The sequence below is a fragment of the Micromesistius poutassou genome (genome assembly GCF_964030765.1).
Source record: "Micromesistius poutassou genome assembly, chromosome: 9".
In the NCBI taxonomy this organism is placed as follows: Eukaryota; Metazoa; Chordata; class Actinopteri; order Gadiformes; family Gadidae; genus Micromesistius; species Micromesistius poutassou.
In genome coordinates this window covers 11444866-11459811 of record NC_140279.1, presented here as the reverse complement: position 1 = coordinate 11459811, position 14946 = coordinate 11444866, and the positions used below count along the sequence as shown (strand labels likewise).

The 14946-nt window shown below is 50.1% G+C and overlaps 1 protein-coding gene across 1 annotated transcript; it reads left to right on the top strand.

The window, feature by feature from the left end:
* Positions 1 to 7939: 7939 nt before the first annotated feature.
* On the top strand, positions 7940 to 13722 carry LOC311353507 (uncharacterized protein). Its single transcript, XM_084473422.1, has 3 exons — positions 7940 to 8020; positions 8437 to 8665; positions 9042 to 13722. Exons 1-3 carry the CDS (start codon positions 7962 to 7964, stop codon positions 9846 to 9848), a joined length of 1095 nt encoding a protein of 364 aa, XP_084329548.1. The 5' UTR covers positions 7940 to 7961; the 3' UTR covers positions 9849 to 13722.
* Positions 13723 to 14946: the final 1224 nt, after the last annotated feature.

Below are 14946 nucleotides of genomic sequence, written 5' to 3'. Positions count from 1 at the left end.
TTTCCTAATGGCCCCGCAGACACACACACACACACACACGAAGATGTCCAGGCACACACATATACACACAAAACGCATGCCACACACACACACACACACACACAAAGTTACACACACACACACACACGAAGATGTCCAGACACACACATCAAACACATACTGCATGCACACACGGAGTAACACACACACACACGCAAAGATGTTCAGGCACACACACACTCAACACATGCCACAAACACAGTAATCCGCACACATACAGTTACACACGCACACGAAGATGTCCAGGCATACATACACACACACACACACACACACACACACCAAACACACGCCGCACGCACACAGTAACAAACACAATTCCTCACAGGCACACTTTGCAACACAACAATACAATGCTACTGACCGAACGGGCACACACACACACACACACACACACACACCAAGGAACATATTACCTCCCTCACACACACACACACACACACCTGTATCGACACACACATGTACACAAGTGGACACAAAATATTAACGGCACACATGCAATTAACTGTATGCAAGCTAGGTCTCACACTGGCACACACACACACACACTGCCACAACCGTGCCACACACGCTCACACACAGGGCCCAGTGTAGCTGCAGTTGACTCCTGTTCATTGCCACGGTAACGGGTCCCTAGGGGCCGGTGGTAGGAGACACGGTACATGGCATGTCCTACAGCGGTGTGTGTGTGTGTGTGTGTGTGTGTGTGTGAGCAGTCATTTATTTTCTCTTTTGTCCATGGGTTTCACCTCAGCTGTATCCATGCTTCCTGTGATGTTGCTAATGTTTGGTTTTATTTTCGCTTTATGTTTAGTTGTTTGCATCGTTCCTCTGGATGTATTCTCACAGGGAGAGGTAGATTGCACTTTCAGGTCAGCCAATCTTTTGACAAGCACATTTAAAGAACGTACAGTATAGTCCTGTACCTCAAGATATTGAGCTACTAATAATCCTTCTCCTTCTCCCAGTGGCGAACACTAATGTAGTACACCAGTACACAGAGAAAAACGTATTTAAAGTAGAAAAGAAAAATCTCTAATAATTAAAACATATTAAATATTATATTTGATATGTTTCCTCTTGTTTGCATTATATTGTATCTTACTGACACCCTTGAGGACTGACTTTAATGTGAGTGTGCGTACGAGCGTAGCGAGGTGGACTCGGTGGGGGACTGAGGAATGCTCCAGGGTGGTGGGGGTGGTGAAGTGCTAAGGTCGGGCTCGTGTTTGTTACAGCGGTGTGTTGCAGGAAAACATTCGTATGTTTGACGTAGTGTCTTCGATTCAAGAGTAGGACTGCAAAGTGGCTGTTTGTTAACGTCCGCCGTTCTTAAGTGTGTTCATCTTTAGGTTAGTGCCGTCTTTGGTTGGTTACTGTTTTAGTTCCGTAAGGTCCTTGAGTCTGTTACACAGACTCAACACAGACACGAGTCTTCTGTTCATGTAGCTTGTTTTTTTGTTGTGTGTGTGTGTGTGTGTGTGTGCGTGCATTTGTTTGTGTTTGTGTGTGTGTGTATGTGTGTGTTTGTGTGTGCGTGCATTTGATTGTGTTTGTGTGTGTGTGTGTGTGCGTTTTTATGTGTGTGTATGTTTGTGTGAGTGTGGGGACAGTCTAAGCGTGGACTAAAGAGGGCCGTGTGGTGGGCAGTGAGGGGGAGCAGGGATCTGAGCCCGGCTGTGAGGGACCTGAGAGGCTGCAGGCGATTGGACCACAGCTCAGTTTAGGAGGGAGAGGGAAGCCGCCAGCCGAAATACATGCAGCACAGTCAGGCTGCTACCAGGAGCTAGGGTGTGTGTGTGTGTGTGTGTGTGTGTGTGTGTGTGTGTGTGTGTGTGTGTGTGTGTGTGTGTGTGTGTGTGTGTGTGTGTGTGTGTGTGTGTGTGTGTGTGTGTGTGTGAATGGTGGCCATTCAGAGGACAGTCATGTGATGTTCACGTGTGTTGCGATGGACTTTCTGCACCCGACGACTCGAGATTGAAAACTCTTCAATCTTGAAAAATACTTTTGATCGTCTGAAGTCTGCATGTGTGTGTTAAATGTGTGTGTGTAATGTGTGCATGTGTGCGTGCATGCTAATTTCCATTTTTACATGTAACTGCATGTTGCTTACAAGGCATTCCGAGAACATATTGTGCAAGCAGTGTGTGTGTTATCCCATACGCTAGCACTAGGATTAGCATTATGCTAAAATATAGCACATGTCAATTGAGCAAATACATAATTGATGGGTCTTGATTTACATACAACCATATACACATCCATGTACACGTGTAAACATATCCACCCATTCATTCATATGTACACACACACACACACACACACACACACACACACACACACACACACACAGAAATGTGCATTTATATATACATACAAACACACATTCATTCAAACATACCTGCATACACACACACATACATACACACACACATACATACATACATACATACATACATACATACATACTTACACACACACACCATGTACGATTATGATGGCTACTTCTGATGCTCGTCATGATCTCCACGTCTGCCTCAGCCTGTTCCTTATTACCTGAAACCAAAGTGCCATCTCCTGGCCGCTGTGTGTACTGCGGCCCGCTCTCTCCCTCGTCTCCAGGAGACGCCCGGCGTTTTCCGCCGGGCGTGCCGACCCCGACCCGCGGTCTTTCACCTCGTCCCCATCTCTCACGAGGCAGGCGTTAAGACGCAGCGGAGATGGCTGGTTTCGGCAACGGCGGCGGCGGCGGCGGCCGCAACACACTGGCTCTGATCTCCCCTGTTTACATGTTTTCTGTCTGTGCTCCTGCATTCGCCGCGTGTGCGGCGCTTAAATCTGCCGACACAATCTTGGCCACGTCTTCGCTCCGCCCGGCCCAGGCGGCGGTGGCGCCTTCTCGGACCGTGCCAATGTTTGCATTTGTTTGCATTTGGCAACACCCCTCCCTCCCCCCCCCCTCCCCTCCCCTCGCCTCCCTCCCTCCCTCCCCTCGCCTCCCTCCCTCCACCACCACCGTTCTCCCTCCCTCTCTCTCTCTCTCTCTCTCTCTCTCTCTCTCGTAACGTCTCTCTCTCTCCGTCTGTCTCCCTCGACGCTCTCTGCCAAGCGGAGGAGCAGAGTGAGGGCCCCGCTCGGAGACATCGTCTGAGTGTGAGGACGGTACGAGCCGTCTTTACACCCCAACCCCCCCCCCCAGCATCGGGGCCACGCTGCCCCCCATAAACCACACACTCAGCAGAAAGAGGGAACGGGGAGGAGGTGGTGGGGATGGTGAAGGTGGGGGTGGGAGTGGAGGTAGAGGAGATGGTGGTGGTGGGGGAGGTGGCGGTTGGAGTGGAGGAGGTGATGGAGGAGATGGTGGTGGCAGTGGTGGTTGGAGTGGAGGAGGTGGTGGAGGTGGTGGTGGTGGAGGTGGTGGTTGGAGTGGAGGGGGTGGTGGTGGTGAAGAAGTTGGGGGTGGTGGTGGTGGTGGGTGTGGTGCTGGGGGAGCTAGGGTGCATAATAGTTTACTCCAGCGTATATTCCTTTGGCAGCGGGCAGCACAGTTTTCCCGCTCGTAACCGTGGCGATGTGAATGTCAATTTATCTCCTCCTTATGGATGCCGGTCCGGTCTGCAGAGATCCCCCCCCCCCCACATGTTAATGTGGGCTCCGGTAAACAGCCTCAGTGGGGTACTATGCCCTGTTCTCCCTCCTCCCTCTCCCCCCCTCCCTCCCTCCTCCCTCTTCCCTCCCTCTCTCCATCCCCCCCTCCCTCCCCCCTCCCCCCTCACCCCCGCCTCCTCCACTTCAAAACCAGTAAGTGTGAAGGTATGTAACCTGGGCCGAGTTCTTCTTGGCTTTGGCTCTGCTTTTATTGCCTTTTTTTTCATTTTCATTGATTTCATTTATTTTTATTTTTAAGAGCAGGGCAAAAAAATGGCCCGCCGTCTATCTCTTAAATCTAGCCCTCAGAACTCACATCAAAGTGAAGTGGAGTAACATTTTGTGTGTGTTTGTGTGTGTGTGTGTGTGTGTGTGTGTTTGTGTGCATGTGTGTGCGTGTGTGTGTTTGTGTGTGTGTGTGTGTGTGTGTGTGTGTGTGTGTGTGTGTGTGTGTGTGTGTGTGTGTGTGTGTGTGTGTGTGTGTGTGTGTGTGTGTGTGTGTGTGTGTGTGAGAGAGATCGGAAAGAATGCTTCTGGTTGAATCAGCTCGCTGGGCAGGAGGAACCGAGCGGTCCAATCTCGGGGTGATTTAGTGTTCTCTTGGAAGAACCAAATGGGCTCTCCTCCCCGCTCTGATCTACTCGATTCAGCCAGGTTTATTTCTCGGGCCTGACCCCTTTTGGTTTGTTTTTATGACCACTGTTCATCAGCTGCATATCTTCTTGGCCTTTCTCAGTCTCTCTCACTCGCTCGCTCTCTCCCTCTTGCTTACTCGCTCTTTTACTCGCTCTCTCTCTCTGTTTGCCTCTCTCTCACGCTTTCCCTCTCGCCCTCTCTCTCACTCGCTCTCTTTTAGGTTCTCTGTTCGCTTCTTTCTCTCGCTTTCTCTTTCTCCCTCCCCCTCTCCCTATCTCTCTCTCTCTCTCTGCCTCTCTCTCTCTCTCTCTGTCTCTGTCGCTGTCTCTCTCTCTACCTCATATTATGGTGGTGGCAGTAACGGGGACGGCGAGTGTTCGTGTCGGACAGACAAACGCTCTCATCCATCACGGGCGCCATGGCGACAGAACGCTGAGACAAATGACACCGGGAGCCGCCGGCTCAAAGCACCGTCATTACCGTCTCACTTTTCACTTGTCTCACCCTTTAGCCCGCCGGTCACTCGTTACCGGAAGATAATGAGGACTAGGATGTGTTTTTCCCTGCTCTTTGATTGGTCCCTGATCACCTGACCAAAGCCGTATTCCGTCCTGATGTCCTCCATTAGGCAGCTCCAGATAATCCCTAGAAACATGGCGGACATTTGGACGTTTCTACATGCAAGCCTTCTGGGCCAAAATAATCACAAAACAACATTTCAAGATTATTCTGCAGAGCCATCGCATTAAAGGAACGCAATGCAATAATACATTTTTTTAGTTAGAGTTTCGAGTCTTTATGTTTTTTTTTAAGTTATTAAACCGACTCCTCCTCCGTAAAACCTGCTTACTGTCCCATATAACCAATCGCTTTAAGTTTAACACGACCCAATGTACCCAGCGTGCATGGGGAGCAAAGGCAGAACGCGGGCCACGTTGGACCGTGCGACCACCGCCACTCTGACCCAGCGAGGGTGAGGGTGCCATCCATTCAGGGCTCCCCATGGAACCTCCTCCCTCAGAGACTGCGCCCGGGCCGGTCTGAGAGCGAGATCACAGGGCCCCCAGACTCCCTGACCTGGGTCTGCCTGTGTTTGGGTTCACCTTGCTTTAATAAACACCTCGACACACACAGGGGGCCCCAGCTCTCTACCCCCCACCCCCCACCCCCCACCGCATCCCCAACAAAAAAGAGCTGCCCAAATGAATCACGCAGCTACATAAACCCTGAGCACTTTGACCGCGGTTGTGCGTCTGTGTTTTTGTGCGCGTTTGAGTGTGTGTGTGCGCGCATGTTTTGTGTGTGTGTGTGTGTGCGTGCATGTTTTGTGTGCGTGTGTGCATGTTTTTGCGTTTGTGTGTGGGATGAATGTTTTCTGGTGTGTCTGTGTGCATTTTTTTGTGCATGTGCATGTACGTGCGTGCGTGTGTGTGCGTGCGTGCTACCCCTGCGTGCCTCTCTGCATGCGTGCCTGCGTGTTCATATAAACAGGCGTCTAATATGCACCGAGGGCATAGCTGCTCTAATAAATACATATTCCAGTCCTGAAACCAAACATTCGCCCACCACCCCCCTCCCTCCCCCCACCCCGCCACCCCCAGACCGGGGTGTATTGCAGGTGCATCTCCGGCCCGCCGTCTTGCGGGCCCTCTGGCTGGCAGGGCCCCCCGGTCCCGGGCCCCCTGATCCCGGGCCCTGGGTCCAGATTTACGACCCTGACACAGGAACCCATTAAAGGCTGTTTAGGGATCCCGGGGCTGCAGCCCCTCTGAAATGTCTTTCATTACGGAGCCACTGAGGAGAGAGAGGGAGAGCGAGGGAGAGAGAGGTAGAGAGGGGGGGGGGGCGAGCCGGCCAATCAGCGGCGCCCCCCACATGTGTTGGTGTTTAGCGCGGCTCTGCTGAGAGGCTTTAAGTGTCCGCAGCACAAGTTTCTCCTTCGGTGACTTTTATGGACCGAACGGCACTTTAACTCTTTGTGTTTTTTTTGTGATGGAGGATACGTGCGTTTGTGTGGTGGTCTGAGTGTGTATGCATGTCTTTGTGTGTGTGTGTGTGTGTGTGTGTGACCATACCTACCTGGCTGGCCCTCATGTCTTCTAATCAAGAAGGGATTTGTTCGCCCACCACTGACTCTCTCACCTGTCTTTGTCATTGTGTGTGTGTCTCTCTCTTTCTCTCTCTCTTTCTCTTTCTCCACTCACTCCCTCTCTCTTGTCGCTGTCTCTGCTTTGCTTCTCACCTCCTCCCTTCATCCCCTTAATGTGCTCATTCCCCTCGCTACTTCATCTTCTTCCCTCTTCGAATTAGCAACTTCACATTGCCCTCACTCACTCACTCACTGACACAGATAAAAAAAGATTGTTCTTAACCGTGACTTTCATTTCTCTAATGTCTCTCTTTTTTTCTCTCTCTCTGTCATTCTCTCTCTCGCACATTCTCTCTCACTCATTCTCTTTCACCCCTCATTTTCTTTCATCCCCCCTCCTCCAGTTTTTAATTTCCTTCTTAAAAATCCTGTCATTCGTTGGTTGTCCAGTGTTTACCTGCTTTTCTAATCTGGCCAACACGCACACGCACACACACACACACACACACACACACACACACACACACACACACACACAGCCCACCTTAGTCAAAACCACGTCAAAACAACGTTAGCCGTAGTGCTAAGGGGGCGGTCTCTGTGGTCGCGTCAGCCTCCACGGCTAAAGATCCGTCCACCCAGAGACCCCGGAGCCCTGTCGGGCTCTTTGCTCCGACAGACGGGCAGACGAGAGGGAGGGGAGAGGGAGAGGGCCGGGCTCCACGGGGTACCGGGTAGTGACGGACACGGACCCGGCGAGCTGATGCAGATACCCGCTCAGAGAGCAGCGTATTTGTTAGGGAGAGGTGGGGTTAGTTCGACTCCGAGAGGCAAACATGAGAGGAGAGGTTGAGCACATTTCAGACGGTGAAAAAACAAAAGGCGGTGGCGGGGGGGGGTAGGTACAAATGTACACACACAAATGCGCACACGCAGCAAAACAAGTGTGTAGTTTGTGGAAGGCATGTTAATAAGCGGCCTGAGGCAGATCTGGTCTCCTGGGGGGTGGGGTCGGCTGGGAGGGTCTTCTACTCTGTAAACCTCTCTCTCTCTCTCTCTCTCCCACTCTCTATCTCTCTCTCCCCTTCTTTCCCTCCTTTCCCCATCTCTCTCTTTCTCTCACCCTTTCTCTCTCCCCCTCTCCCTCTCTCTGCCCATTAAACGTGATACAGGTGGCTTATTAAAAACCATGCAGTGCTCACATTTGGTATCGAACACACTGACAAAACAGTCGCGTTTTTGGGTCTGTGATGCAGGAATATACAGCGACTGTACCAGTTACGTGGGATATAACTAAATTCATACACACACACACACATACACACACACACACACGCCCACACGCAGGGCTCGGTTCCGACTCAAAACTTGACTTAAATGCTTCTGATATAACCTGCTGCTGAACCAATGAGAGCGAGAGAGAGCCGTTCAGACTCCTCCCCCTCAGGTGAGTTCACCTGTCGGCCCCCCAGGCTCACCCCCCCCCCGTCCCCCCCCCCCGCCCCCCCTGTGTGTCCTGCAGCAGAACCAGTCGCGGCCCACCCTGAGCATGGGTCTGCAGGACATGGGCTTCAGCTTCGACGACGACGAGCTGGACACCACCAGCAAGTACGCACCTTCGTTTCCTGTCTCCTGTTTTTGTTTGGAATCATTGTGTGTGTTCTCATATACTCATGACCATGATGACACATTTGTTGTTTTTTTATTATATATATTATATTTTTATTATTTATAGATTCATTGTGGCATGTACAAAACAAGAAATTATAATTTTGTATTGTTTATCTATTTTCACGCGTCGCTTTACTCGAGGTAACACTGCCCCCAAGTGGTCAGTTTAATAACAGCAATTGGTCAAATAATAGATATCCATGCCTGTCCCACCAAACTCTCAGAACAATGATGCAATCTTCTAAACCAGTCCTAACCACTCACTCACTCACTCACTCACTCACTCACTCACTCACTCACTCACTCACTCACTCACCCACCCCCACTCACCCGCACACGCACCCGTTTTGCAGGCTCTCGTCAGAGGACAGTGGTGAGGTGGGCTCCCTCATGGAGGACAGTGATGACTCGTACTCCCTAGAGCTGGGGGACATGGAGCCGGCGCCCGGCGGCCACATGACCCTGCTGGAGGAGATCATGGACTCGCTGAGCTCCAGCAAGGTGATGGACCAGGGCCGGCTCAGCGCCGCCAAGAGCCTGGACTTCTTCCGGTCCACGGAGGACGTGGGCTACGCTGGGCCGGTACGCAGACCGCCAGAGGACCGCCTGGGGAGGGGGGGGGGGGGTATACCAGGAGAGGACTGCCTGGGGGGGAGGTGTGGTGTCTAGGTGTCCCTGAGCTGGCTGTCGTCTTGCGCGGCTGACTCCGCCGTCGGTGTGTGAATGTGTGCGTGAATGGGTGAATGTGAGGCGATGGTGAACCGTTGTATGTTCGCTTTAGACGAAAGCGTCAGCCTCGATGTCGTGTTAATGAAATATAAACGTAATGTCAGCGTTGACGGGTTGAAATAAACGCTGACGTGTTGATGTTGACGGATTGATTGGTGGATTGATGTTTCAATTTCCATTTTTTTTGGTACGCATTTAATAATTGATGTTCCCTTTTCTTTCCTCACAGAACACGTCTACGGCTCCTTCTGATCCCAAAGCGGCGAGTGGCGGCGGCGGCGGCAGTGGCGTCTCCGGGGGCGACGGGGACCTGGGGGCGTGGCACCTGGGCCAGGACGACAGCGTCCTGCACGGGAAGCACCTGCCCCCCTCCCCGCGTCGCCGCCCCAACAAGAGCAGCCTGCGGGGCCTCCACCGGCGGCCCCCCGTGGCCCCGCCCACCCGCCCCCTCACCATGATGATCCCGGGCGTCACCGTCACCGTCACCGCGCCGGGTGTGGCCGACCCCCAGGGGGGCCTCGCCGCCGCCGCCACGCCGCCACCGCCGCCGCCCTCGCGTTCCAACGCGTCTCGCCTCCGCCCGGGGGGTCCGCCTCCCCCCATCCCGACCAAGACCCCCCCCTCTGCTGCCGTCCCCCCGGCCGGCGCCGGCGACTCCCCACGCGCCTCCCCCTTGCCGTCCCGTGCGCACGGCGCCGCGCCCCCCACGCGGAGCCCGGGGCCCCGGCCCCCGGACACGGAGGCCCCGAGGAGGACCCCCCAGAGGCAGGGGCCCGGGAGTCACGGGGGCGGCCCCCCGGGGGAGGCTCTGGTCCCCTGGGTGAGGGAGGCAGGCGAGCAGGGGGCCGCGGAGGCCGGGGCCCCGGCGGGCGGGGTCCAGGGGGAGGGGCCCCGGGAGGAGCAGGGCCTCCTGGAGGAGATAGATCACACCCTGAGGAGCAGCCCCCAGCCGCCCCGGCACCAGCTCAACCGCGGTACGAACAACCACGCCGGCGCCCGGCGCGAGCGCAGCAGAGTGGCCGCCGACGAGCCCTGAGAGGGTCAGTCCACCGGCGCCACCCCTCCCCCCCCCCCCCCCCCCCCCTCTGTGTACAGTCCCAGCGTTTCTACGGCTACTGCTACTGCTACTAACCACGGTCATGTAACGGCCATCTTAAAAGACAATGCATACTAACCATCTTAAAAGACGATACATACTAACCATCCTAACACAGAAGTTATTAAAGGTACCTAATGTTTCAGGTTTGAATATGCATACGTAGATAAACTGTAGGATTTAAGAAGGGACGCGCTCTCACCATCACGTCGGTCGGGCCAGTATTTAACCCCTCACCCCACATGTGTCCCCAACATTTCACCAGACTTTGCACTCATAGATCAGGGAGGTACGATAGGTCAACAACGCGCGGTACTGAGTGATGTTTAGACTAGAAACGACGTCTGGGTTATTGACATAACCCAGATCTAATATTAGACGGTCTGATGATCATTACCGGATAAAGTAATCGATCTCAGCTCCTGAGACACAAGAGTCTGTCACAGATTGTTTAGTAGCGGTTGCTATTCTGCCACTAGTAGTACACATTGTGTCCTGCTGTGAAACCAAGCCTTATACCGAGCTGTGAATCGTTTGACACTGTCTCAAATACCCACAGACACTTTAATGGGTACTGTGTCAGTGGAAACGACAGTCACAGCGGTCCTTTAACATCGTCTCCCGGGGTTAATAGATAGTTTAATATATAACCAACCATCACTAGAGTCTAATATATGCATACACGGAGCTACATTTACAATGTGCTCCGCTAGGTTCTGTTACAGAATTCGAACATCCAGTTGCTATTTTTATATACAAAATCAAAAAAATGTATTAATAACTCACTGTTGAATCACAGGAGTGAATCACAGGAGTGCAAACAAATTAATAATCTTCAAATATATCCAATACCAGAAGCCATTTCCCTTCGGCCATTCTGAGGCTGATCTCAAACCAAATGAACCTTCAGCCCATTCCTCTCTGTTCCCCCACAAGTCATAGAGTTCATCTTTTTAAAGTCTACCCCCCCCCCCCACACACACCTTCCCACCATCCTCAGTGGGGGCAGCAGGTGGGGGTAGAGGGTTGGGGGTCTATCGCAGCTTTCTCTAGATTACGTTCCGGTCGTAATCCGATGCGAAGCGTGACGATTGCGTTGTAAACCGAGCAATACGTTTGCCGTTTTAAGAGTAGCCGTATGGCCGTAAAGTGAAGCTAAAATGAATTCTCCCATGGAGAGAATGCTGCATTGTGGGGGATCCCCGGCCCCCCCCGAAACCCCCCCCCCACGGCCGGCTCAGAGCAGGGAGAGCGATGGTGTCTGAATGTGCTTGTGTTGAGGATTATGATGTTTATGGTGAGTTGTTTTTATGATTTACACCAGACAACCAGCCGCTGTGGGGCTTTTACAGCGTTCCCCCCCCCCTCTCTCTCCTTCTCCTTCTCCTTTTCTCTGTTAACGATTGGCTCATAAAAGCCCAGGCCGCACGTCTCGAAGGCCTGCGATTGGTCCAAAGAATTTCAAAAAAAAAAAGGAAAAAGGAAAAGTGAGACTTTTAGCTTTTTTGTCTGAATACTCAAAAGAAACTATGCAACACTGTAAAACGCTCAGAAAACACAAACTTTGTTTTCATTAGGTCACGCCGGGTGCGTTTTATTTGAGTCCGGTTCTCTGAAATAGTAATAAGTTATAGTAATACGTTCCCTCATTGGAGACACAGAGCAGTCCTCTGAGTTGCATTCAATGCAAGGCGTCAGGTTGTGTTTGTGGTTGGTGTGTGAGTGGTTTGGCCCTGGTGTTTGAACCTGTGTATGGTGTGCCTTACATGGAGCACCACACACACTTCAACCACAGATACGCGCACCCTACTGGTCAGAGGCCCTGCTAGAATTATCTCTTCATTTTTGCTAAAACAAAGACCCCCATTAACTCCCCCCGTATTGAATCAATGGGGTGTGAATATGCATACAGTCCCAGAGGCTTTGCCCAAGGAGGGAGCAGAAGTAATCAGTTTAGGAACGGGATGTGACTGGTTGGTTTTAAATACTTAGTAAAAAATACTTTTTAATATATTGTTAAATGATAGTTAAGTTCCTTGTTTGAAATTCAGTATTTTTTGCTTTTGTACGAATCCAATAGTGGTCCACTCTTTTGAGAGCTTTCTTGTGTTCTTGTTAACATTATGGTTGATCTATTTCTGTTTTTCTTTCTTTTCTTATCTGCTCTTAACACCTCCTTCTTGCATTCTTAACTAAATATTAAAACGGGTTTCTCGAACTTGAATATCGCTAATGTCGCAGCGACCAGATATTATTTTCAGCTATCGCTAGACTTGTATTTTTGCTGTCATGAGTATATTTCTGTATCTGATGCGGGGGGGGGGGGGGTTGTATTACACTCATCCCAAAATGTTTGAATGTTTTAGATTTTATTTTTCTGAACAAGACGACTTTTATAAAACCTCTTTGCATGATCCATCACGCCATTGCATTCAGATATGTGATGACGCCTGACACGTACGTGTGTGTGTGTGTGTGTGTGTGTGTGTGTGTGTGTGTGTGTGTGTGTGTGTGTGTGTGTGTGTGTGTGCGCGTGCGCGCGCGCACATGCGTGTCTGACCCTGAGATTGTTACATCTCAAACCAGTGGTGATTCTCACTGCATGTGACAGTCCATGTTCTCACTAACTGGTGCATGTATTTAAATATGTATTCAACAGACTAAAACCCTTGGTTTAATCTCAGTCGTGGGTAGAACTCTGAAGGTACTGCTGATGTTGTCGGTTGTTCCAGTATTAATCGCATCTATCCTGTGGGAATAAGTAGAGCTGAGTGTTTCAGAATGTTTCGGACGGTTCTGCCGCTCTGCATCAGGTACTGAGTCCTGATGATGTCATAGTGATGTCATGTCTGAGTCGTGATCATGTCATGTCTGAGTCGTGATGACGTCATGTCTGAGTCGAGATGACGTCATGTCTGACACCTGATGATGTCATGTCTGATTCATGTTGATGTCTTGTCTGAGTCCTGATGATGTCATGTCGTTGGCCTTGCTTTTGTTGCTTTTCTTTTGTGTTTAAATCTGCATTTTTCTGTGTGTGGTGTCTCCCAGCGCACCACATGACTACTGTTAGCCATGACTACTGTAAGGCCAGCCTGCTCAGAGCTGCTCTACACAAGCTCAGAGCTGCTCTACACGAGTACTGTAAGCCTGCTTAGAGCTGCTCTACACGAGTACTGTAAGCCTGCTCAGAGCTGCTCTTACACAAGAATTTGAGTGGTGTGCTGTGAAGAGAAGGGTGTAGTTACTGAGTTCAACTTGACACTGTGGTCACAGGAAGAGCCATACTGACTGTACGAAGAGGGCAGAGGAGCATTCTGGGATATGAAGGTGTCCAGCCAGTCTCGCTCCCTGCCCTCGAAGTGTGTCCAAAATATTGTGTGGGAAAAAAATAACAGCAAGCTAATGTTGCTATTGTTGAATGTGTTGTCATAACGACTGATGCGTCCTGTCTGGATGCTCACTGGATGACTGAGGAGACCAGAGATGAGTCTCACATTTATGTTGTCTCTGCAAGGTTCTCATCAACCACCTGTCAATCATCCACATATTAAAGAGATGTAGCTGATGATCAAAAATAATCATCGTTTTTAATAGATTTATAATTCCATGCTTAGTGCAGACGTTAAAAGAAGGCTTTCAGACATCTATGTGTCACAAAAAATATATTTACATAAATATATATATCTACAGATATATATATGAACTAAACGGTATTTTATCTAACAGGATTCTTTCTCCTAGTCTATGCACTCCTGTTGCATGTGGTCATTATGAAAGTGGACTTGTCTCAAGGTGGATTTGACGTGCTGGTGATGAGCAGCTAGTGTTGAGCAGCGGTACACCACTGTAAGCACTGTGAATCGGAAATAAATTATATTGTCCATGTTTATGCACCCTTTGTAGCTTCCCTTTTATTTCAAGTACTGCTTTAATCATCGCTTAAAAGGAAACGTATCTAGAAATATATGAGACGGTGATGAGGTATTGAAGTGCAGGTCTGCAGTCTAAATGTACACAACGAATATCTAGTTACACAACCCTAATAATCACAGACTACTAGTACTGGCACAGTTCTTATAGGTCAGTACAATAAGTACTACAGTACAGTACTTATCCATTCATTAGAACCCAAGATAAAAATGAATTTAAAATAAATATCACAAAATCTGTCAAATCAGACAAATCACATCAATTTACATCCATCATGTAATCATACAAAATAATCAAAACTAGAAAATGCAGAGATTTAAATTATATACATACAACAATAATCAATACTAGCATTTTCTGTCCATTCCAGTGGCTTCTCATTATTAAACTGATAAAAAACAAGTTAGGAACTGATATCTATTATTTATAACTGATCTAAAAGGGGTTGTGAGAAATTCAGGGATGTGTCTCTGCTACGGTGTTGAAGCAGTCTAGAAGCCTTTCATAAGAAAGTCGTCACTGTGCTATAAATCAAAACGTGTTATTTTTGGAGTAACCTGGGGCCACACTCCATGATTTCTGGATCTGGAAAGAGTGACAGTATGATGGAGCATCACACATTTATAGGTGCAGAAAGATTTGTGAGCTATAATTTTGTGTGGAATGAGCTATAGCAAGATGTCCACTAGTGAGTGAAATGATCTGCTCTGGTTGACCACCTGATTCTATATTTAGATATCTGGTCGCTCATTTCTGACCAATCATGGCATCATCCCTGGTTGTTTGGGGAATCCATCTTGCCTGTCAATCACGCCTGTCAATCACGCCTGTCAATCACATGTTTGCACGCGTTAGAAAAATGTAGGGAGTGTGTGTTTTCTAGGTGGTTTATTTATGAAAGCTTTCTGTCTTCTACTCTCTCCGTTTTTAGCTTTAACGCCATTTGACTTCTCAGTGCTCATTTACCCCAGCCAGGGGCCACCGGGGGTAAAAGGCTCCGATGCCCCCTCAGTACAATTATTGTGCCCCCTTACTGTATTGTGCCCCCCCCCCCCCCCCCCCCCATGCGACGCGACAGTGGATTCTACCACTCTGTTTGAACACC

Coding starts and splice junctions, on each gene's coding strand:
- LOC311353507 (XM_084473422.1), top strand. CDS start 7,962: ATGGGTCTGCAGGACATGGGCTTCAGCTTCGACGACGACGAGCTGGAC. Junction 8,021..8,436: donor GAGCTGGACACCACCAGCAA/GTACGCACCTTC, acceptor CCCGTTTTGCAG/GCTCTCGTCAGAGGACAGTG. Junction 8,666..9,041: donor ACGTGGGCTACGCTGGGCCG/GTACGCAGACCG, acceptor CTTTCCTCACAG/AACACGTCTACGGCTCCTTC.